Genomic DNA, 25,403 nt, shown 5'->3' with positions numbered 1-25,403 from the left:
TTCTGTTTCCTAAGTTCCTAACAGTATCCACATAAAAACTCAGTAGCATCTGAATTATCAGATCTCTGTTACATTTTTTATTTTGCTTTGAGTAGTTTTAATTATATTAATTAATTTCACATTTTTGCAATGTAATTTTTGGCACCATAAGAGGGTAGACATGACTAAAGCCAATAACTAGTATAAATACTTCCTGTTAAATATGAATAGACCACTAGCTCCATTGATGCTGAGAGCCGATTTCCAGAATGTATAGTGCATTGCTTTTATTTTCAAATCTTGGTTATTAAAATGTATTTTGGAGAAAAACCAGAACCAATTTTTCTTTTAGACCCAATGTGTGTGGATCACGTTACAATGCCTACTGTTGCCCTGGATGGAAAACGCTACCTGGTGGAAATCAATGCATAGTCCGTAAGTTACTGTCATTGAACATTGTGACCAAGATTTGTCTTTTCTTGTTGCATTGTGTGCATGTTTGTCTTGACTGTGCAGAGCTGAATTTATTGCTGGTGTCAGTTCAGTACCTGCCATACTACATTTATTTACTGTTTTAACGTATATAAAAACCCCTCTGAGCTACAGTACAGCATGTATGTAGTTGATGTATTGACAATATTTGGACACGGGAGTCCCACAGTTATGTTCCTCTTGAGTCTGTGGTAAATCCCGAGCCAAATGATGTTTGGGCTCTTCCAGGGTTAGGAGCCGTGGGATCTGTTCCTTTGTTTCCCCATTTAAACAAGAATGCTTTTTCATAATCTAGGAGTGAGGCAATACCATATGGCGAAGGAACTTATGCTACATGCAAGTGCTGGACCTCTTTATACTTTAGTCTTGAAATATACGTAGGGGGTATAAAATATATCTACAACTATAGATATCTGTACGTGTGTGTTTATGTAAAGGCGTACCATACCAGCAACAGCTGTCAGAGGTGTTTTGATTGTGGATGAGACAGACAGGGGAGAATAATATCTGAGGTGACAACTACCACATTGCCATGTACATCTCTGGTGCTAGATGAAAGGTGCAGGCCTGCACTCCTATCAGCACCATCCTTCACTAGTGATGCAGTAGGCGACACCATGGTCACATGGCTCCTAAGGCGTGTCCCCTTTTGGGCATCTAGTACTAATGCCTGATCATGCCTTGTTCTCAGGGAGCATGAGTCTGGCTGTCCGCTACAAATAATGGGACGGGCCCCCTTTGCTCACCATCTCCAAACGCAGAATCGTCTTTCTGTGTGCAGAGATTTTGTCTGCAGTGTTATTGTAGCTATGTTGGTCCTAGGATATTAGAGAGAGAAGGTGAGTGAGAGAATATCATCTATTGCATAAGGAGAGGGCTGGACACTTCAGGACAGATGATTTTGGTGAAAATTGGGACTGGGAGTGTGTTGGGGTCACCCTGAAAATAGTAACCAAAGAGAGCAGAAGCCAGGGTGGGGTTCTTGTGCCATAGACATGCTGCTGGAGTTAGAATCTGATCCAGGGATGTACAGCACACGAGACACGCAGGGTGTGACCTGCATGCTTCTCTGTGGGTTAAGGGTGTCTAGGTTGGTCCAGTTAATGATATTACCTCACCCACCTTGTCTCTGTAGATATTTTAGTAATTATACTCTATTTGTGTTATGAATCAGGTGCCTTTTGTGTTTTATGGGTCTTTTAAACATATTTTAAAATCTTTTTTATTTTATTTATAGCAATTTGCAGACATTCCTGTGGGGATGGATTTTGTTCAAGACCAAACATGTGCACATGCCCAAATGGCCAGATAGCACCTTCCTGTGGTTCAAAGTCAAGTAAGTATTCTGCTGTACCTTCCGTTCCTGTTTGCAGTCTGTCAAGCTATCAGCAGTCAATAATGTCTCAGACAACTAACCTCTGAGTCACTAGACCTGCTTACCACAGCAAAGAAGGCCTAGTCCCCTGTGATGAAAAGTGAAGAATGACTCAGAAGCTAGCTATGGGAGATGCTCCTTTTTGCCAAATTAAAACCAAATTAGTTGTATTAGAAACCATATTAGCTTGCCAGTACTCTCACTTCCAGCATTTTTTACTTTCTGGAAAATTCCTCTTCTTTACTAGACGCTAGACTTGCACACATTGACAGCACAAAATGCATCATGATAGACATGTCATTGCAGACAATGGGCCAAATTCCCAGTGAAGTCATATGGGGTGTGGGAGGGCCAGATTCTGTTCTTATTTACATGGGTAATCCTACTGATTTCAAAGGGATTAACCAGGTGTAACCGAAAACAGAATTTAGCCATTTCCTGTTATATCTTAGGGTATTATACTAATTGACATTTTTAATCAGTACTGACAATTTTTCCCTTGTATTGTACTTAGATTTTGGCTATTTTAACATTGTGGATTTCCTATATACACTATAAAACACTAACACTTTTTAACTTAACATGCAGCTCGTGTTAAAAAAATCACTCGGCACTTATTTAAATGGTACTGTAGTTTTAGGCACACTTTTGGAGGTCACACTGTTTTTAATCAGTAAAGCAAACCAGTGTTTAAAATAAAAAGTGACTGAGTTATGTTAATTAGAACACAGTCTACTGCTTAGGTGAGCTTTTATGTAGTAATTTTTATCACCAAGCACTTCAACCGCACAAGGACTTCAGAAGGTAGACTTTGTGTGAATGGTTAGCACAGTTGGCATCATAGACAGATTCCATGAATATATATGTACACAATAGACCACAATAGCTTAGAGCTGTCATTAAGAAACAAAGGAAATGTGACATTAAAAAACCTGTTTAACATTAAAGGGTTATTGTCAACTTAAATCTGGCTCCAAATTAAAATGTTGTCAAAAGAAGCTTTTATAAAACCAAAGACAAACGGCAAATGATGCTAACAAATATAAATTCTGATTTAAAACAATTGTTTTTAAACCAATAATCACTGGGTTTCAAAAATTGCATGGCAAATACTGCAGCTTAAGAACCTGAAACTTAACCATATAAAGAATAGTGAAACCAACTTCATTGTTTTTCACTGTCCCACCTGAGAGACGTTCAAAAGGAAGCATGCATGTTTTAGTTTAAATATTGACTTCTCACAGTGTAGGGTTGGATAGTGCAAACCTTATCACTGGTGAGTACTCACTCATATGAGTGATCTTGTTGACTTCCTAGTGAGACATCTTGTATGAGTCAGTACTCACTAACCTAAGTAAGGAATGCACAAGCTAGCGGCCCTTAAAATGCCATTATTAGCATGGGTAAAGACATTTATTTGTTCACAACATGAGTTTGATTCAGCAATATTTAAGTTTGTGACAGACCTAAGGAGGAGTGAACATTCAAAGTTAAGATGGCTGTTCCATCCATAATACATCCTGTGGGGGGCAGGAAGGGGGCGTACAGTATGGGGAATTGATCAGTCTTGATGTTGATCAGTTGGCATCCTGCAACCCCGGGCCCTCAAAGGTTCTGGAACCTAAGTTGCTTATTGAAAGAAAAGGTATTTACAGAAGTCAACTTTCCTTCAAAAGCTAACAGTGTTTGGGCCCTTTTATGGGAGGACTGTAGAGCAGTCCTGTGGATCACCATTTGGGGGGTCATAGAGTTGCTACTCTTATTTATCTCAGGACTTTTCAGGTCAGGTTTGATGTCTGTGGAAGATATGTGAACCACCCAGATTTCCACATGTATAAATTTAATTAATTGATCTAAACTACGCAAAAGCATAAAATAAGTACAAACAAATCAAATTTAAAGTAAGTAGGTTAATATCAAATCATCAAATTAATCTAATTATCATGTTGATTGAATCATATCAAATAAACCAACAGTTCCCTGTAAGCTCTACATAATAACTTGAGAAGGCAGCAGTCTTGTTTATCAGCCCCCCAAATAGCAAGGCATTCTCAGTCTCAATGCCAGTAGATACATTCATGTCCCAGTCGCATAGATGATACAGGGAGCTCCCAAGCTGAAGTTAATGTTGAGACTTATAGGTCTGGTGCCAGTTAAGGCAGCCTGCCCAAATAATTACTCTGCTAAGAAGATTGGAAAAGAATACCAAACCAAAAAGGTTCCTATTTATGCAGGATGGTTGGGTTGTCCCAATTCTTTTTTTTGGTTTCATTCAGCTTTTGGAAACTGGTACATGGTTGAAAAGATTAGCTGGTAGTTTTCTTGGCTTAGATGTTTTAATCTCAACAATCTTGCTGGCTGATTAGAGATTACTTCCTTGTAAATGTCAAATCTCCAGTGTTTTATGCTGCTGGACTCCTGGCCTTTGGTGGCTAGCTAGGAGGACGTAGGAAACACTGGATTCTTGGTCAGTCATAGTAGCATTCATGTCCTGAGGCCAGAAGCTAATGGCAGCAGTCATTGCAGTCAAGCAAGCCAACAAGCAAAGGATTTTCTTTGATATTTTAAGATATTGACCTGCCTGGTTCTTCCCTCTTGGAACATCTCCTCAGGAGTTCTTTGTTGAATTGGAATGGGGGATTCTGAAGTCAGTGATATCACCCAATGGGATTTGATAAGGTCACCTTTCTGTAAATGGAAAAAACTTCCTCCTCTGAATCATTTTGGGCTTGGAGAATTCTCTGATTGAAAAATGTATCCAGTCAGTCAGCAAATCTGTAGGTATTTGAGATTGTCTGAGGTCCACATACATTGTCGCAACCATCCCACAAAAGCCCTGACTAAAATGTCATTTAAAAAATGCAAGGCAAGCAGAAAGAATTCCATTGACTTCAGTGAACTTTGGGTCAGGACTCTGACTCCAGGTCCTTGTTCAAACCAAACAGAATCTCCCAAAGCTCATGCCTTTCTTCTTTTTGCTGCCATCAGGAAGAAGCTATATCATTTTAAGTTTTGAATGTTTCCAAGGCTTTTGGGACATCACAACTTTCCTGCCATGCTCTGTATAACATGCAGTGAGGCAGAGTGCACCTTCTCATGATCAGTGGTTATAATTCCATGGCTTAGTGCCCACCGCCTAACTCTGGTCTTCTGAGTCAGTCACGCTGCAAAAAAAGCATGCTTGGGACGTGCATTTCTTTTGCATTTGGGTTGCCATGAAGATCTCATTTCACATTTACAGCTGCTGGCTGGAATTCTTCTATATAATACCTGGGCTAGAGTAGAAATGTTCTTTCTTGTCACAGAATTCTATAAAAATAGCCACTAATATTTTCTCTGATACTCCTGTGCTTGATCCTACAAAGCGCCCCTTTTCCAAAGATACTGATATTACTGCTGCTTTTGCCCTTAACTTCAGAACTGAAGACCCTTATGCTTCCCTGCTTGGAGTCATTGACTGGACAGTGCGTGTTACTTTGTTACTGCTTGATCATCTTTTGAATGTGTTGTGAGCTATATTGGTGTGATGATATGGCATGGAAGCTCAGTGTGAAGCCAAATCCTGAAGTTCTTACTCATAGTCATTGAAAATTTAGTTAGAACTTCAGGATTTGTTACTTTTGAATGTGCTGCCCATTTTTTCCATTTGTGTAGCAACTTTAATATTACTTACACATAGTTTTGAGTGTTAATTCTCAGTGCAGTCGGTAGATTTATAAGGCCCTTATCCTGCAGCTACTTCTGTTTGAAGTTAGTGGCAACTCTGAGTGTAGATTGATTGATTGATTTTCAGGATTGGCCCTGAAAGAACAACTATTTGGGTTTTTTTAACCATCTCTTGTGCAATCTAAGACATGGCAAAGCCATGTGTATTAGCTGACCAGTCCCATGTAATTCCTGTATTTTTTTGATAGTGCCGTACTTGATCTGCAATTTTTGGGCCAGATTCTTCTCTCCCAGCTAGACTAACACAGCTGAACAAGAGGAAATTGCTGATGTAACCAAGGGGAGTGTCTGGATCTTTATTAGTATGCTGGATCTCAGAATTTCAATCATAGATCCAAACCCTGGCCAGTCTATGCATGTATTTCTATACATTCTGATACTTTAGAATGTTCATTATGGTTTCTTACTGATGTTTCCAAACATTGTCAAAAGAGAATCCAAAGTCAATGTTTAGGTTCCCTGTTGTATGTCACTGGTTCTGCTGTATAGTACTAGAGGAGACAGCTCACCGACTTGAATGGGCCATTTTAGTAATAATGACTGTGTGTACCACCATACTCCCATCATTGTATTTTAAAAAGTAGAGAGGAATATTTTACTTTGGAAGAGTGCCTTTGAGAAATGAGACAAATGATGGAAACTATTTTTTTCAGAATTCTATGTAAAACCATTCCTTTTCCCAAAATGGGGGAATATCCTTTTGCTTTCAGCTTGAACAAATAATATAAAACTTTAGTAGTTAAGCTACTGTTAACCTTTTTATCTCAGATGTAGTTCAAAGTATTTAAATGGTTTTGGTACTCATGTGGGAATGGAAATTAGCTTTTGGCTTGGCTTGCTCTAATTGAAATCAGTTTGTGGTTTTTAAGTTCCTACCCTGCTTGACAGATGATATCATTTCCTATGCTTTTTCTAATCCCCTCTGTTTTTCTAAGATTGTATAAAGCTAAGTTGAACTACACATTTTAAAGTAACTATACACCTTTTTCTGACCTACTTAGGATGCTGTCCAAAAACCTTCACTTAGACACTTACTCTGAATATTTTCAGATATTTTCACTTTTTGTTGAGGAATGTTATTACAGTTTTTGTTGCCTGAAGTACTTCCATAGAAAAGCAAAGATGTATCACAACTATTAGAAACATGGGAAATATAAGTTCTAGTTTTAACCTCAGACAATTTAAACTTTAACAATGTGTGTTTATATTGTTGGATATATTATAGAGTGGTAGATGTACCTGTGGCAACAAATGCTACAATTATTATTTCTTCTTAAAAACAACAAAAACCCAACAACCACCTCACTTGCATCTTTGTGGAACTTAAATTTGCCAAGGGATCTAAGGAGCTTTGGCTGCAGCAAAATTTCAGTGGTGGTTTGCCATCTGTCAGTAACATGCAGTAGTTGCTTGTGCAATCTCTTTTCCTCAGTCCTTCTGAGCATTTCAGACAGTGTAGTAGGTATCCTGTGCTCTGTGCCAGTCTACCAAAACCTTAATCTGAGAGTAATTCTATCTGGGGAGGAGTCTTTCATGTGGTTCCTGTTAAGAAGGAAACCATTTCCTGGCTACATATTCAGAATGTCTGCCTCAATTGGAATCTATCAGACATTGGGAGCTGTGAGGAGAATTAAATCATGAGGCCTCTCCGCTTCCATACAAATGAAGTGCCTGATATTTAAGTGGTTCCTGACGTCTTCGTTGAATAACATATTTGTCCTTATTATCAGAAAAGTGCAGTGCAGGCTTTTCAGTTTTATTGGCTAAGAGGTAGATTGCATATTAACCATTTGTAAATGGCAAATGCTTAAGTATGGGGGAGCATGAAATACAGCTACCCTTCCTTTGCTAAAAGATGTGGAAGTGCTTCCCCTTTCTCTGGCCTGGGGGAGCACTGCTGCCGTAAACTCCTCCTCCACACTCCCCGGCACATCAGCACCTTTGTCTGGTGATGTAAAGACCCCACATTGACAGGTTAGAGATTTTTCACTGCAGTTCCACCTTCTCCCACTAGAGGTCCTAATGTTGCAGCTCCCCTTCCTGATCTGCATGTGTTAACAGGAGCAGGGGTCTTGCTGGCTCCCCACATGAGCCTATTCTTCCATTGTCCTGTCTGCCAACATCTTTGCTTTCCGTTTTCTGCTGGCTTAGTTTCACCACTGTAAACCGGAGCTGTATCCTGTAGCCCTCACTTGTGTGTGAAATTCTGGTTAGTTCAATGAAGAGGAGCTGGAGGTTCTACCCTCTTTTGTTTCTGGCAGTGTTTTGAGTCCCTTAATACTGAAACTTGATTTTGTTTTCTCTTCCACTTTCTACGTACCAAAGACCTACTCTTAAAGGATGCTAAGCACCCTCTATTTCTAATGACTCCCTTGATGCTCAGCTTTTCACAGAATGAAGCCCTAAAATAATCACTGAGCCATTTAGCTATTCCTGACTATTTTGCTAACTTGTGAAAAATTATTATTTTTCTTTCAAGTACAACACTGCAACATCAGGTGTATGAACGGCGGTAGCTGCAGTGATGACCATTGTCTCTGCCAGAAAGGATACACAGGAACACATTGTGGACAGCGTAAGTAACCAATATTTATGTATGTAGACTGTAAAGATATACAATATTGAGACACACACATCAGTCACAATTCAAATCTAACTCTAAGCTAACATCGGACTCGCTCTTGGTGGACTACAGTGGAATTTTACAGGAACACACGTGACATTTTGAATTAAGTGCCAAGTGAAATCTTTCTGATCAGAACTATTAAAATAAACATCAAGTAAACTCATAATAATTGGATATAACCTGATCCTGTAATTCTTAGGCTAGCAAAATTCACATTGGCCTCCATGCATTTACACGTTGTAGCAATAGGCCCTAAATTTCAGTATTATCAGGAGATTCAATTTCCATACAGTAGAGTTTCTCAAGGTTTTTTTAATGCAATAACTTTATGTAATGCGAGGATTTTTAAATACAGAATTATGTAGTGTACTGGATAAACAGATTGTTCATTTTGGCATTAGTTAAGGTTGCTTGACATAGTTACTCTCCTTGACCAACATTTTTTGCATTGAATTACATCTATTCTTAGCTGTCATGTTCAGCCTGGAGCTATACTAACTAGGCAGTACAAATAGCTGGTAATGCCTTTAACGTAAGTACAGCTCTGTTAAAGAAACATATAGTTGATCTAGGCATGTGAGATCTCTGTAATGTATGACCAGAGTCCTTTGCCTCTTTCAGATAGGATATTTGCTAGATCCTGTATAAACCCACCTGTTCTCCTCTGTAACAACCAGGATCATTGCAGTCATGGGAGAGTCTCCACAAGCATTTCAGACTCCACTGTTTAAAGAGTACCAAAGGCTGATGCTAACTGTGTCTTTTCCACCAGGGCTGCAACAGTTCTAATAAACTCAGAGATCACTCTTGAACCCAGTGCTGTCATGTTGCTATCCAGCGAGCTATTAGTCCTACAAAGAAAATGTATTTAAATACAGACAAAAAACATTTCTTCCTTGGGTAAGAACTAGGGATGAAACCCCGACCCAGTGATGGCAATGGCAAAACTCCCACTGCCGTTAGTGGTGCCAGGATTTCACTATAGGAATTTGAAGGGGAGCGGGAACTTTGTTATGAATGAGTAGGTGGAATCAATGTGTGTGGTTGGGATGTGAAATAGCAAGTAGGTAAGGGAGGACGATCTTGCAAAGTGTGTTATAGATGTTTCCTTAAGTAGAGGCAGGATTAGTAAGACAGATATTGCTTAAACAGAGTCACATCAGAGAGCAAAAACTGTGGGGCTGCTCCATTTGGAAAGCGATCGGTTGCCTTTTCAATTGGTACTGTGAAAACAAATTGTATGTAAAAGCCAGTAGGTATGTGTTATGTGAATATTACATTTACTGATTATCTTTTGACAACTGTAACTATGCTTTTGGACTTTCATGTCAGGAGAAGGGAGTTCTGTATCTCATGACATGTCATATGAGGCTGCAAGACCTGGTGTACCTCTTTTTGGATCCAAACAATGAAACATGAATAGCTGATATCTTTTTTAACTGTCCTGTCTGATACCATGATTTACGGGCTGTCGACAAGAAAGCCTGGGACATTTAATCATATTTCTGATAGGTCTGAGTGAACAAATCAGTCTGTTAATTTATTCCTGGACTGTACAAAGGCATGGACAGAACTTGGAGTATTTGGAGATAATGTGTTTTCCCAGTCCTAATCTGTTTACTCTCTAGTAATTAAATGTTACTTAGATTAATGGGAAATGTGAAGGGATGTTTGAAACTAGTGCAATTAGACTGTACCATACAGAGGAAACACCAGAAGCCCAGAAAGATTCTGATTTTTAAGGTGTTTGCAATATGTGCCCTTGGAAAAATTAATGTTCTTCACTCGATTAAGGCTGTGAAGTTGTGTAAAAACTGAAAAATAGACTTTAAAAGACAGGATCTATTTTTTAATGAATCTAAACTAAATTAAAATATCCAGTCTCATAACATCCCCAGTCTTCACCATTTTTTCCTGAAGCTGGTAAAACTACGTCTATTATGAAAGTATGTCAATTAAGATTATTTTTTTGCTCCCCTTCTCTTGCAGCTGTCTGTGAAAATGGGTGCCTTAATGGAGGGAGATGTGTGGCTCCAAACCGATGTGCTTGTACATATGGTTTCACTGGACCTCAGTGTGAAAGAGGTAAGTGCTCTAGATCACGAGCGCTGGTGTATGTGTTAGCATTCTAGTGAAACTGGTTTAATGGTTATTTATTATAATTGTAAATTGAAAATACTGATGATGTGACACAACTTAGACTGTAGAATTTTATTATTGACCATGAATGATTAATGTAAATAAGATTCTTCTTGAAGAATAGCATGCACATTCTTCATTGAAAGCAAAACTGCAGTCTGAGAGAATTGTGAAGGTTTTATATGCATTCATGCAAAGTTATGGAGTAAGACTAGCTTAACTCTCGTGGATGTAATCTCTGAGGATGGATGATCTATTGATGGATAGAATACCTATTGTCTGTATAGGACTAACAGTTCAGTCTCCTGTTTTCTTAACTGTCCATTCCATGTACTTGGTTGATGGCATGGTCCTATAGTCCTTGTGCAGCCCGATGATAGATTTTTTGCAAGTCTCATTTTATTTTTCTATTGCAAAACTCCCCATTTAATTACTGTTTCAGGGGATGTAGAGATGTCACATTTCCCCCCACAACTGAATGAGTCTTATTTTAACTTTTAGACTGAAAATAAATATTCAATGTTAGTTACAGAAATATGTAAGTTTGATTTAAAAACAGGACCCAGAATAAAAGACATATGAAATTGATTAAGGCATATGTTTTGTTCCATTTGTGATGCTCATGAAAACACCTAGGTCCAAAAGCTGTCAAACAAAAGCATCAAGACATATTTTTACATAAGCGTTAGCTCTGCGTTTAAATTATGAGAATAGCTCTGTTTTCATATCAGTCAGATTGATGCATTTAATTAATGATGATAAGCTGCATCCTGACTCTTTTTGTGTTTTGGGTTTTTTTGGCACGTTTACTCAGTTCTTTACATCTTGTATGAATTTGTTGTTACCGATTTGAAACTTTTTGCTTAAGGGTATCCATAGCAACAAGCACAGCTGTTTCCAGAGGGAAAACACAGCCATACCAACTGCCTTATCTGCTATACTGGGTTGTTTCAAGGAAATTGAATCAGTTTAATGGCTCACTGGGGACAGAGGCCAGGCATCATTGTTTTACTGTAATCCTCATGTTGAACTCTTTGTAGTCTTGAAAGTAACGTTTGTTTAAATTTGATAAAATGGTCTATTAATTTGTAACTTTTGAAAATTCATCTAGATCATCCCTAAGTTACAATTTAGTATATGCTCAATAATATTAAAGAAACATGCATTATAGATATTACAGAACCCATTTTGCGCCTGACCTTGAGAGGTATTGATCATCCAAAACTCCCCTAGACTTCAGTGGATGTTCTGGATTTTTGTACCTTCAGGCCCTTAATTGTGGCTGGCTCTCCTGTACAGGCAGAATAGGTGGTTACCTAAGGCTAAAGCAGCCATATATTGGAGGCAGCAAAATATGTGACTGTTTGTTCTGTCTTTGGTCACGAGGTGGGAAGTAGTAGGCATTTCCTACTTTGCTTAGGGCAGAGAGAACCCCTACAATTGGCACTAAGAAAAGTCTTGCGTACAGTTCACTTTAGTACGGTTTTGCTCTTACGATCAAAGCTTCTGGTGAAATATTTCTGCAAACCATATGAGTGCACCATACAAATCCTCTGTTTTTTTGCCATCAATATTTTTAATGGGGGATTTCTGGAGATTTTTTAGGGAGAATGATACTGATATGTAAGAAGCTATCGTGTCAGATTCTGTGGGGAGTCTGAAGTGTATGCATCTTGCATTTTCCCGTGGTGCCCTCTGCATGTACACCACATGAGCTTAAATTCTACGCAAGCTTAGAGGTGTAACTTGAATCCCATTGTATATCAAATCTGAATTTGACCCCCCAAGTGTTGGTGCACTGAGTTGGTGCACATGGCCAAAAGGTTATAAGACACAAGTGTAGCAGGAAAAGCAACTAACAGCTGGAAGTTATATGAATATGTAGGCTAAAGAAGGAGTGCCTTCTTACTCTTACTCTTTCTTATGCCTTCTTCCAGTTACTTAGCGTATTAATTGTGTGCCACTGTTAACTCCATAGATGGCTGTACAACCATGTTTACCTAATTATTGACATATAACCCACAGCATCTTACTTACCACCTCTGAATTTGACCATTACCACTGTGGTCTAGATTTTCAAACTTCATGTGCACAAGCAGGGTTTGCATGGGCCCTGTTTTGTGCTTGTGCAATGGGTAGTTCCTGCAATGACTTTGATAAATTGGCCCTGTACGTCATGTGGGGATCGTATGCAGATTACAGGTGCCGTTCAAGTCTGTGAGGTGGGGAGGAGTGTGAGGAATCAAAAATTGCTTAAGGATCTGAGATTAAAGACTTCTAAATCTGAAGGAAATAAAATTATCTTAGTGTTTGTATTGTACTCAGAAGTACTGAAGGTTACTGGACAGGGACTATTCATACAGACTTGCAGACAGAGCTTGTTACTGCAGCCTTTGGGATCAAGTTTTGGATCTGGTGAGGCTCTGCCCGGTGCCAGGATATGAGGGGGGAGAGAGCAACGGTGGCTGTATGCTATCCTTATGCCCCCTGCTTCTGGGGCTGCCAGGGGCCAACCTGATTCCCAGCACATGTTAGAGCAGTGGTAGGCTGCTCAATTGTGTGTCTAGCAGCAACAGCTTGCAAACCATTACACCAGCTGGGGGTTGTTGGAGCCAAGCAGTGTTCTGGCTATGCTCCACGTTCCCAGCCATACTCCCTATATGAGGCTGGAAGAGGGGCCAGAGAGCTGGCTAAGCCAACCTTTATGCCATTGTGGAATCCTGGGCAGGCAACTGAGCCAATTCCATGCGACTTTGTGCTAGTGGACCACAGCAAAGCAGACATAGCAGGGGCCAGGGCCTGGCTAGTGTCTTCAGTCTGTTTGCCTTTGCCATAAGGCATTTTCTTAGCATACATGTTTGATTTCATAATTATCAGAAAAAAGAGAGAACTGTGATTAACACACCCTAATTTTTCTTGGTGAGGATTATTGCAAAGATCAGGCCAAATGATAGTGTCCCCTGTGGATCTTTGAAGTTCGATTTCTTTCATACATGCTGCATGTATTTCACCCCTGAAGCCTCTGTACCTAACTGAGCTAATATATTCCAGTTCACCAGAAAGGGTGGGGTTCCAGATTCCTGAGTCATTCTATGTCATCAGAAAAACTCCACTCTGAAGGGAACATTTTAAGTATTAGCTAATGCTGACCTTGACTGGAGTAATGCCTGTTCACCATCTGCACCTGTGTTGTCGCTGGGGAGTTGTCTGGCACTCTGCCTGCATGTGATTTTACACATCTGTCAGTAGAATCAGAGATCCAAATGCACACACTAGCATCAGAAACAAGATGTAGATTTTTGACTCTCCCTGGAGGACTTATTATATGTATATGGATGGATGTGAGCCAATGAGTGGATTACAGTGGAGTTGCATACTGTGTAAAGCAAAACAGTACCTATTTTCTTCTGACGAAACCTGACATGCCAAAGGGGAAGCACCACGAATAAAGTGAGAACTACGTGTGGCAGCATTCTTTTAAAAATCTCAATTTTGGAGTGAGCAAAATAGACCCAGTTTTCTTGTTTGACAGTACCATTTCTAGGTAAACGCAATGGGAGATGGAGTGGCCGGATTTTATAGTATGAGCCTTGCACATCACACATGTGTAGCTGTGGATTGACTTCTGAGTTGGGCCAATGGTCTAACTCATGTATTACAGCTACAAATTATACAGTGCTTCTGTCTACAGATATTAATCATTGCAGTCAAAAAGCAAGTTTGTGGCATGTCTTCTAGTTCATGTATGTCACGTGCCAAAGAATCCTGCAACCCTTACTACATAATGTTGCAGCTTATAGCATTCTTATACAGTATATTGTTGGACAATCTAATACATTGTTTGGAAGCATCCTAATAATCTGAGTGGAAAACAATGAAAAAGCTCTATTGTTGTAGCAAAGACTGTATCCGTTTTTTAGATCCCGAGGTATGCAACGTGATCTTGCCTCTAATATTATGCTATTTTAAATAGAGTTTCTGTTACGTATATTTTGGTCCATATATGTAACATGAGACAAGCTGGATTTATGTTATCTAAAAATGCTGGCCATGTGCTTGCTAAAGGAAGATCTAAAAGCCCTTTCCAGAGGCCTGCTCCTTCAAGCACCAAAGCAAGCAAATCAAAGGGCCTATTACAATAGAAATTCTGCTGACGTGAGAGCGCAGTAAGATCTGCCGAAATCTGTGGCGTGATTACTTTTGACTTGGAAGGGGCAGTATCTGGCCGTGGATGATTAGAGCATACAAATTGCATTTTGTATGGATCAGTGGAAGCCTTCCTGACATAAAATACTATAAACAAAGTCAAAAGGAATGTTGTTTATTTACTACTTTGCTGGAGATCTTCAGCACATTGCGGGAGAGTATGTTATGCCACCAATGACGTATATTCTCTTAGAGCCTGATTTATTTGATGGCTATGGCGTGATTGCATTAGTCATATACCTGTATCGATAACTTCTAAGCTGTTGAGTAGAGTATTTGGCTCCTTTCCAGAGCAGGGGAAGCCTACTGGGCATAGTGCCAAGTATATGCAGATACATCATTATGAATAAAACTGACTTGGTATTTCTTTGGGATGATGTTTATTGGAAAGATGGACATGGCATAAATTAAACAGTGAAAGGGTAATGGAATTGGAAAAACTTCCTAAAAGAATTTAAGACAGATTTAAGATACATTAACTAGGTGGGAGAATATTTTATGGAGCCTAGCTTGGTTGAAAAGATTTCAGCTTTTAGGTCTCCATCCTGCAAGGTGCTGAGTGCTCTGGCCCTGATCCAGTGAAGTACTTCAACACGTGCTGAACTTTAAACCCAAGAGACTCATGTGCTTGCAGTTAAGCATGGGCGTAAGTGCTTTGCTGGATAAGTGCCTAAGTGCTCAGAGCCCTTAAGCACATGCTTAATTTTGAGCGTGTAAGTCTCTCAGCACCAAGTTCTTAGTGAAAATAAACTCCAAATAATAGATTAATAAACCAAAAATCAGATTTCCTTCTGCCATTCAAAATAGCTCAATGAATCATGCACTTGATGAACAAAAATTTCAGTTCAGAAAAGACAGTAGAAACTTAATGATCAGAAATCCCCTATAATCCAAAATAGGTTCAGACCCTCCCCTGCCTGCTAATTGCATTGAAAGTTCCCTTGATTTTCTGAACATATCACTCTCCCCTGTACTTTAATAGGGTGAACTGTACATAATGTACAATTGATGCGGTACATGGCTGCTGTACTTGCACTACAAAAACGACCTGAAAAGCATGCTTTTGCTACCTAGACCCATTTGGAGAAACAAAGCGAAAGCTCTTGGAACAAGATACAGCCCTATTTATTTGTTCAAGTCCTTGTGGCAACATAAAAGGCCCAATCCTGCTGCTTAGTGGCTTTTTGGCGTTGGCTTTAATAGAGCAGGATTGGACCCAAGGTAGTTCAAATATTATTTAAAATGTATCGTGGTTTTTTTTCTGGACTCAGAATATGAGCAAATTAATTCTTTTCCTGCACACCGAGTCATTCCTATACTGCTGTCTTCATACAGGGATTTTTGCTTGATTTTTAATTGTTTGATCATTATTAAAAGTTCCCAAATTGAATGCCCTATGTAAAATCATCTTTCCCAGAGATCCTCTATGCTAGTGCGAACACTAACTGTGCTCAAACCAGGCCTTAGTACTATGCATATTTTCTTCTGTCTAAATATTACAACTGGTAGAATATGTTTTTACAGCAAAGACGCTGCACCCCTTAACGTGCCCCGTCTCTGGTATTTAGTCTAAATGGAAAGTAAATAACAAAGTGTAGATAGCAGTAAAAGTATGTTCTCAAAGCCTTATGTCGCATTTAAAGTAGTATTGCAGCATATGGTAGCTGGCAAACATTTGAATAAACTTGATTTTTGTAGCTGGCTTCCAAGAAACACATCTGTTGACATAGACATGTAATTTCTGCAGCCCAGTAACGTTAATGCATGTACAGTATTATAGCAGCACACTCTAACACAGTTGTAGTTGAAAGCCTATAATAACTGTTGCTATTGTAGACCCTTATTTTCATGAGTTTATAACTTAATCATGAAAATTTGCATCAGGCTGAAATTTAGTTGATTCAGTCTTGGCATTGAAGTGACTTTTTTTTCCTTTAAAATATTTTAAGCACAGTTTTGTAACTCCGTATTATAAAATGTTTTCAATTTTAAAACCCAATTTGCAGATCTTCTTTCCAAATAAGCTAGTGCTTTAGAGGATTTTTGTGCATGAAAGAGAGTGAACTAAATGGATAATCCACTTGAGTTTTTCACTCCTGGAATGGAGGTTGTAGCTTAATCCTGTGGACAATAGTCCACATTACACAATTAACACACCCAATTTAAGATGCTTTAAAATATACAACAGTATAATCAATGGATCTCTTGGCCTGAATTTGATAAATTCAGTTAAAACTCTGAGTTATTTAAAGCAACAAATGTAGCAAGGATTTTGAGTAAGCAGTAACACACTTCAGAAGAGGTAGTTGTACTAGGTCAGGTGTGGCCAATATGAGCCTGAGAAGGTGCCAGAATTTACCAATGTACATTGCCAGAGAGCCACAATAATATGTCAGCAGCCCTCCCATTAGCTTACCCCACTCCCGCTCCCAGTGCCTCCCACCCACCACCAGCCCCGCTGATCAGTGCCTCCCCCACACCTCCTGATCAGCTGTTTTGTGATGTGCAGGAGGCTTGGGGGGAGGAGTGAGGGGCTGGGAAGAGGTGGAATGGGGGCAGGGCCTGTGGCAGAGCCAGGAGTTGAGCAGTGAGCTCCCTCCCCCCACCCCCGGCACATTGGAAAGTTGGCGCCTGTAACTCTAGCCCCAGAGTTGGTGCCTATACAAGGAGCTGCTTATTAACTTCTGAAGAGCTGCATGTGGCTCCGGAACCACAGGTTGGCCACCCCTGTACTAGGCACTAAAAGTTCCTGAGTAGGGAAAGGACTTGGTCATTGTTCTGTTCCTTGCATATATGTGTCTGATATAATTATCTAACTAGCCATATATTGTTGCCTATTCTATGCCTTGTGCATCTCCAGATATTAAATAGCATCTTTAAAAAGTGCTTATTTAGAGAGATACATAAAGCTGATCATGATACATGGTATTTCTTTGGGATGATGTTTATTGGAAAGATGGACATGGCATAAATTAAACAGTGAAAGGGTAATGGAATTGGAAAAGAATTTAAGACAGATTTAAGATACATTAACTAGGTGGGAGAATATTTTATGGAGCCTAGCTTGGTTGAAAAGATTTCAGCTTTTAGGTCTCCATCCTGCAAGGTGCTGAGTGCTCTGGCCCTGATCCAGTGAAGTACTTCAACACGTGCTGAACTTTAAACCCAAGAGACTCATGTCTTCAGTGCAGAGGGACTTAGGGCTTCTGGGAGGAGCTTAATTCTTCATGCATAGTGTCAGGCATTTTTTTAAAGTTTCGTTGAAGTCAAGGCTCTGTTTGGAGAAGGGAAACCATCACACACACTTTAGTTTGACCCAACAATAAAAACCAACCAACCAACCCCCCACCAAATCAACAGGAATTCCTGTATTTTTTCACAAATGCCACAATAAAGTGCAAAAACCTCTACCTTATCTACAGGCTGTTCAGGCCAATGACCTCCAGATATGTAACGATGTACTGGGTTTTAGGTTTTGGGGTTTTTTAATTGTTTTGGTAAAGGTGTGCAAAAATTCAAATGAAAATCAAGGTTTCCACATTGTGTTCAGTGTAGAAAAGATGAAACCCGTCATCAGCAATTAACTGTATCAATTTATGCAGACAGACTTCATAAATTGTAATATAGATATTTTAAAAATAATAATGGTTTGAAATAATTCCTGGAGTTTTGTTGCCCAAAGTATGAGCCTAATCCTGCAAAGATTGAGCGGTTTACAAGTTCCTTTGGGGTACGTGTGTGTCTCAGAATTATTACTTAAGGATTGGATTCTGCTTCCATTGATGTCAATGACAAAACTCCCATTAACTTCTCTTGTGCGTGATCTGGCCCTTAGTATCTAAGAAGCCTTGTGTGCAAGGACATAATTACATCAATGAGTTCTGCTGAGATTATATACAAGAAAGGATGTCCATGCCTACTTGACTGTCGGATTTCACGTTAGTACTGATATGACTTAAATACACAGTGCAGATAGGTGAAGAATGTAACTTCCTGAAGAGCTTGCATTGCTAGATTTGCACTCTGTGAAGTCCTGTAGGGAATTTGGAGGAATCTATATAGAATTGTATTGTGTTATGAAGGACAGATTCTTTCATGTACTGAAGGAACTGCAGGAATGACTATTCTTTGCTTTTGAGCTGTCTCCATACTCAAACATCTCTGGCCTCCATGATGAGCATGAACATTCAAGCTATTTTGACTTTTTCACCAACTGTCATAGTATAATTCCCAGTTTGAACCTTAGTGTCAAAATATGGGTACTAGCATGAATTCCCCTAAGCTTAATTACCAGCTTAGATCCTGTAGTGCTGCCACCAATCAGGACTTAGAGTAGAGTGCCTGATAAACTCTGGTCTCCCCCAAAACCTTCCCTGGGGACCCCCAAGACCCAAATTCCTTGAGTCTCACAACAAAGGGGAATAAACCATTTCCCTTCCCTCTCCTCCCCTCCAGGTGTTCCCTCCCTGGGCTCCTGGAGAGAGAGAGAGAGAGATACAGATTCAAGCTCCATGAATCTAAACAAAGGGATTCCCCCTTCTCCTTTCTTCCTCCCAGATTTTTCCTGCCCTGGGTACACTAGGAGATCACCATGATTCAAACTCCTTGAATCACAACACAGAGAAATCAGATTGGTTTCCCCCCTTTCTCTCCCCCTCCCTTCTCCTTCCCTGTTAAGTACAGACTCAATTCCCTTGAGCCTCAACAAGGGGAAAAATCAGACAGGTATTAAAAGCAAAACTTTAATAAAAAGAAAGGAAAAAAGTAAAAGGTTATCTCTGCAATTTAGATGGTGAAAAGTTACAGGGTCTGTCAGCTTATAGAAACTAGAAAGAAGCCTCCCCCCCAGCAAAATACAATTTAAAATACTTCCAGCAAACTACACATTTGCAAATACAGAAACAATCAAAAGACTATAACTGCCTTTCTTACTAAATTACTCACTATTCTGAATATATAAGAGACTGTAGCAGGGAGATTGGCAAGAAACCTGGTTGCACATCCAGTCCCTTCCAGGACCCAGAGAGAACAAAGCAAAACCCAAAAAACACAAACAAAGGCTTCCCTCCACCAAGATTTGAAAGTATCTTGTCTCCTGATTGGTCCCCTGGTCTTGTGTTTGGTTCCCTGTTTGTTAACCCTTTACAGGTAAAAGAGACATTAACCCTTAACTATCTGTTTATGACACCAACATTACAAATATATTCCCCAGTTACCTACATTTCAGGTACCTCTCAGCTTACTGCTCAGTACATATTTCCTAGAACATACAATAGCCGAGAAAGAGGAATTCCTGTAGGAGCTCTAGCTGGAGAGGTGTTTGGCTTCCTAAATGGTAATTCTTGAGGTTAAAATAATAAATGAGGCTGAGAACCTATTTAACTGTGCATGCAGCCATTTATGGAGAAAAATGTTCGTTCTGCTCTGGACCTCTGTGTTTTGATATAAGAAAGCACAAGTACCTAGAATCTCTTGATTTGTTGCTGTGAAAACAAATGTTTTCTTTGTGAATCACCAAGAAATTTTATGTGAATATTTTCCATTCATACTTCCCCCTTCCCCCTTATTGAGCCGTTAAGCTGCAAGTTTTGTTACTAATGCAACAGAAAGAGACAGAGTAGTGAAATTCCAATGCATATGCTCTCCAAATAATTGAGTATGTGTGGGTTTTTTTTCTTTTTTTAAAAATAAAAGATCCGAAGCTTGAATAATGATCAGTTCTAATAAAGGAAAGAGACCTTCATTTGAAACATCAAAGATCATACTTGATGCAAGGATAAACTGACAAGGGTATTTCCAAATAAAACAATTCTTGTGTGTATGTCAGCTGCAAAATGGGGATTATCTGTAATGAAAACAGATCTTAAGCAGAGGTGGTCAGAATGGTCAGTGCAACTTTCCTGTCATATCCCCTTGCAACCTACTTGTAATAAAGTGGATGAATTTTTTCCCTATCAAAGTCAATGCTTTTGTACAGTAAATGTTGCATTTAGAAATAATTTCCTAATTTAATTTTAGCATTGCAAAGTTGCAAAAGAAGATAGGAAATAACTACTTAAGAATGGTTACAACAGCCACTTTCACACTTCTAGTTAGCCTTGGGAAGTTCAGGGATAATGACTGAGTGGTTTTTATATTTTTCAGTGACAGCATGTACTGTTTGGCACTCTGGAGCAATGCTGTAGGAAAAGAAAAGAGGCCTAAATAAGGTCTGAAAAGGAAAGAGCCCTAAGAGAAAGATCTGTCTCCAAACTCTGCTCTGCTGTAAAATAAAGAGCTAGTTTTACACTCCTTAACCAGACAAAACTCCTGTTGAGATTAATAGGCATTTTACTTGAGAAAAGAAAGCAAGGTTGAGGATTTATCTTTGTAAAAAGGTTTTAATGCCTAAGGATTAGGGAAAGTAACCAACAAACTTCTACTATTGTTAAAAATGAACACCACTAGACGTCTTAAAATTACACATTTATTCTAAAACAAATATCCATAATTCTTTAACTGGACTTTGAGCAACAGAGATCAGCAAAATTCAACTATACATATCAATATCCACAGACAGCATAGGACAATAAAGTTACTTATCTAGCCAGCTCATTTACTGATTGTCATTCAAGTCCCAGTCCAACATATTATACTTCTAATGTCAAGATTTATCATAGGGTTCTCCCATGCATCCATTTGCCACCTGTGTGGTTTTGCACTAGAACAGAGGTTCTCAAACTTCATTGCACCATGACCCCCTGCTGACAACCAAATACTATGTGACCCCGGGAAGGGGGAGTGAAGCCCGAGCTCCTCCACTGCCCTGGGGAGTGGCAAAGCTTGAAGGCTTCAGTCCTGGGCAGTGGGGCTCAGACTTTAGCTTCAGGCCCGAGCCCCAGCAAGTCTAACACCAGCGCTGGCGACCCCGTTAAAATGAGGTTATGACCCACTTTGGAGTCCCACAGTTTGAGAACCGCTGCACTAGAGAGAACGTTCCTGTGCTGTAGCAGCACTCCAATTCACTCTGAAAATCGCATTTCTCATTTATTCCCTTTCTAAATTGTCTTTTAATAGATTTATTTTAAGTGCACATAGTGGTTAGGAAACAGATGGATAGAGGCTAAAATCCCCTCTCTGCAGCAAAGCTACAGTACAGGGCTCAAGCAGTGCAGGGCAGGGTTCCTTCACGTGACAATGCCAGTGCCTCAGCTGTAACACATTTACAGCAGCTGAGGATCTAGGGTAAGAATTTCAAAAGCACCTAAATGACTGTCACATTTTCAAAAGTGACATAGGCACCTAGGCTCCTATAGCCCATTGAAATTCAGTGAGTTTTAGACTCTGAATTGCATAAGCCATTTTTGAAAATGAGGTTTAGGCTCCTAAGTCATTTAGGTGCTTTTGAAAGTTTGATCCCCAGTTTTAATTGGTAGCATAACTTTTACTATTAACACATACAATAATCCTTACCTTGTTTTTAGTTCATGTTCTTATTTTATAGCTCACCTGATGATGATGATGATGACAGTAGCAATAATGATCCCTAGCACAAGCATTTGTTCTCAGATGATGGCCATTTGGACTAAAGGACTTTGCCTCCAACCAGACATTAACTAGGAGGCAAATCCCTACCCAAATGAGTTTTGCCTTTTTACTGTTTAAAATATGCTACTAATAAATATTATGTTTCAGTGTCAGTCTTACAATGTGCCCTGAGTAAAGGGCAGCATATAGTTCATAGATTTAATGAGTCTAAAGCCTGACTGGATCATTGGATCTTCTACTCTGACCTCCTGCATATCACAGGCCATTATATTTTTTCCACTTACTGTGTACGGAGCCCAATAACTTATGTTTGGCAATAGCATATCGTCCACAACTCCAGTCTTCATCTGAAGACTTTGGACTTTCCTTAGTAGTTTGTTCCAATGGTTAATCACCCTTATTTAAAAAATTGAGCCTTTTTCCTAATTTGAATTTGTCTGGCTTCCACTTCCAGCCATTGGTTCTTATTCTGCCTTTCTCTGCTAGATTAAATAGCCCTTAAGTATGTTGTATTTTCTCCCTGTCAATGTCTTTATATACTGTAATCAAGTAATCTCTCAGTCTTCTTTTTGATAAGCTACACAGATGGAGCTCTGTAAGTCTCTCACTGTAAGGAATTTCCTCCTGGCCTTGAATAATTTTTGTGGCTCTTTTCTGTGCCCTCTCCAGTTTTTCAAGAGCCTTTTAAAATGTGAGTACTGGAATGGGACACAGTATTGCAGTATGGGTCTCTCCAAGGCCGTGTAGGTATAATCACCTCCCCACTCCTATTCGCTCATCTTCTGTGTATACACTAGGGATCGGCAACCTTTAGCACACGGCCTGCCAGGGTAAGCCCCCTGGCAGGCCAGCCTGGTTTGTTTATTTGCCGCATCCACAGATTTGGCCGATCACGGCTCCCACCGGCTGTAGTTTGCTGCTCCAGGCCAATGGCGGCTGTGGGAAGCGGCAGCCAGCACATCCCTCAGCCTGCGCAACTTCCTGCCAGCCCCCTTTGGTCTGGGATGGCAAACCACTGCCAGTGGGAGCTGCGATCTGCAGAACCTGCGGACGCGGCAAATAAACAAACTGGCCCAGCCCGTCAGGGATGGGCCATGTGCAAAGGTTGCCCATCCCTGGTATACGCCAGAGGATCACATCAACTCCTTTTGTGACAGTGTCACAGTGGGAGCTCATGATGAGTTGCTCATTCAGTATCACCCTGAAATCCTTTTCAGAGTCACTGCTTTCCAGTATACATCCCTCCCCATTGAGTTGGTATAGCCTGCATTCCTTGTTGCTAGATGTATATGTAATCCACTAAACTTTGATTACACAAGTATTCCATTTTCCTGCAGGAATAGTGAGCAGAATCAGTCTGGTTTTCACAGCAAAGCTCCCACCTGTGGATAACAACACATAAAATAAATAAGCAAATTTGGAGTCGTGGATGCCCATACCCTGAGTTGCCCCAGTTTGGAATAAAGACACCACAATGTAGCAAAGCTGCTCAGATTAAAACAAATCTTTAAATTTGTAAGAGGACACTCTGAGGGTTAATTTAAGACGCCTCAGAAATCTGAACGCAATCTTATCATTACAGCAGTACAGCAAATGCTGTGCTTGGAGCCCTGTGTGGATACAAAATTTGTATCTGCATTTGATCCGCATTTTGCAAACATGGTCTGTGGATATCTGCAGATTTGCAGGGCTCTAACTACGCAAACAAAAATAGTAGTATCAAGCATACCAATATCATCAGTACCAAAACGGTACATAGGCCACAAATTCTAGGCATTTAAAATATACACTACTGATTTGGCATTAATGTCACCATACTGTCCTGAGCTGAAAAAGCAGCATGGGCCTAATTCTTTGAATAGGCTGATATCCTCCTACTTGTGATTATCTTCTTGCAATTAGTAAGAGCATGACCTCTCGGGCACAGAGATTTTCACCTTGTCTCTGATATGGCTGTCTCCCTGTGGGTCCAGCATTGAAGAGTTTGATGCCTTTTTTGTCTTTATTCTTGGGAGTGGAATTGCCCCGCCCCTCCTTGGAGATGTCCTACTAACCATGTTCCAACGGTTTGTGACCTTTTTCCTTTGTTTACCAGCTAGTTCCATAGTAGCTGGAGTCAGGGGACAGCCAGTCCACTCTTCTGGCAGGCTCCCTTCCCCATCCTCGCCCCCTACAAACTGACTTTTCCTGTTCAAAAGGAACAGGTATCAAGCGGAGTGCCCCAGGGGTCGGTCCTGGGGCCAGTTTTGGCCAATATCTTCATTAATGATCAGGAGGATGGCATGGACTTCACCCTCAGCTAGTTTGCAGATGACACTAAACTGGAAGGAGTGGTAGATATGCTGTAGGGTAGGGCTAGGATACAGAGGGACCCAGAAAAATTAGAGGATTGGGCCAAAAGAAATCTGCTGAGGTTCAGCAAGGACAAGTGCAGAGTCCTGCACTTAGGACGGAAGAATCCCATGCACTGCTACAGACTGGGACTGAATGTCAGAAAAGGACCTAGGGGTTACAGTGGACGAGAAGCTGGTTATGAGTCAGCAGTGTGCCCTTGTTGCCAAGAAGGCTAATGGCATTTTGGGCTGTGTAAGTAGGAGCATTGCGAGCAAATCGAGGGATGTGATCATTCCCCTCTATTCGGCATTGATGAGGCCTCATCTGGAGTAGTTTGTCCAGTTTTGGGCTCCACACTACAAGAAGGATGTGGAAAAATTGGAGGGAGTCCAGTGGAGGACAAAAATGATTAGGGGGCTAGAGCACATGACTTATGAGGAGAGGCTGAGAGAACTGGGATTATTTAGTCTGCAGAAGAGAAGAATGAGGGAGGATTTGATAGCTGCTTTCAACTTCCTGAAAGGGGGTTCCAAAGAGGATGGATCTAGACGGTTCTCAGTGGTAGTAGATGACAGAGCAAGGGATAATGGTCTCAAGTTGCAGTGGGGAGAGGTTTAGGTTGGATATTAGGAAAAACTTTTTCATTAGGAGGGTGGTGAAGCACTGGAATGGGTTACCTAGGGAGGTGGTGGAATCTCCTTCCTTAGAGGTTTTTATGGTCAGGCTTGACGAAGCCCTGGTTGGGATGATTTAGTTGGGGATTGGTCCTGCTTTGAGCAGGGGGTTGGACTAGATGACCTCCTGAGGTCCCTTCCAACCCTGATATTCTATGATTCTGTGAACAGCGACAGAAACATGGATTACATATACCTTTGCATTTGGCTGTCTTAAAACACATCTTGATTGAATGGGCCCACCTTACTGAGCGATCCAGATTGCTCTGTATGACTGGCCTGCTCTCATTATTTACCATTCTGCCAATCTTTGAGTCATCTGCAA

General features: G+C 40.2%; 1 protein-coding gene across 2 annotated transcripts in view; it reads left to right on the top strand.

Moving 5' to 3' along the window:
- The window catches only part of FBN1 (fibrillin 1), a 226,958-nt gene that overhangs the window by 24,984 nt on the left and 176,571 nt on the right, over positions 1 to 25,403 (top strand). For both annotated transcript variants that reach the window (XM_050966864.1, XM_050966863.1), the window contains exons 3-6: positions 332 to 414; positions 1,709 to 1,807; positions 8,052 to 8,147; positions 10,188 to 10,283. In XM_050966864.1, coding sequence (XP_050822821.1) covers positions 332 to 414; positions 1,709 to 1,807; positions 8,052 to 8,147; positions 10,188 to 10,283 — 374 coding nt within the window. The remainder of the gene's footprint in view (positions 1 to 331; positions 415 to 1,708; positions 1,808 to 8,051; positions 8,148 to 10,187; positions 10,284 to 25,403) is intronic.

The sequence above is a fragment of the Gopherus flavomarginatus genome, chromosome 9, assembly GCF_025201925.1.
Source record: "Gopherus flavomarginatus isolate rGopFla2 chromosome 9, rGopFla2.mat.asm, whole genome shotgun sequence".
Classification (NCBI taxonomy): Eukaryota; Metazoa; Chordata; order Testudines; family Testudinidae; genus Gopherus; species Gopherus flavomarginatus.
Note: the sequence above shows the minus strand (reverse complement) of the source record. Positions and strands in the feature narration are given on the sequence as shown.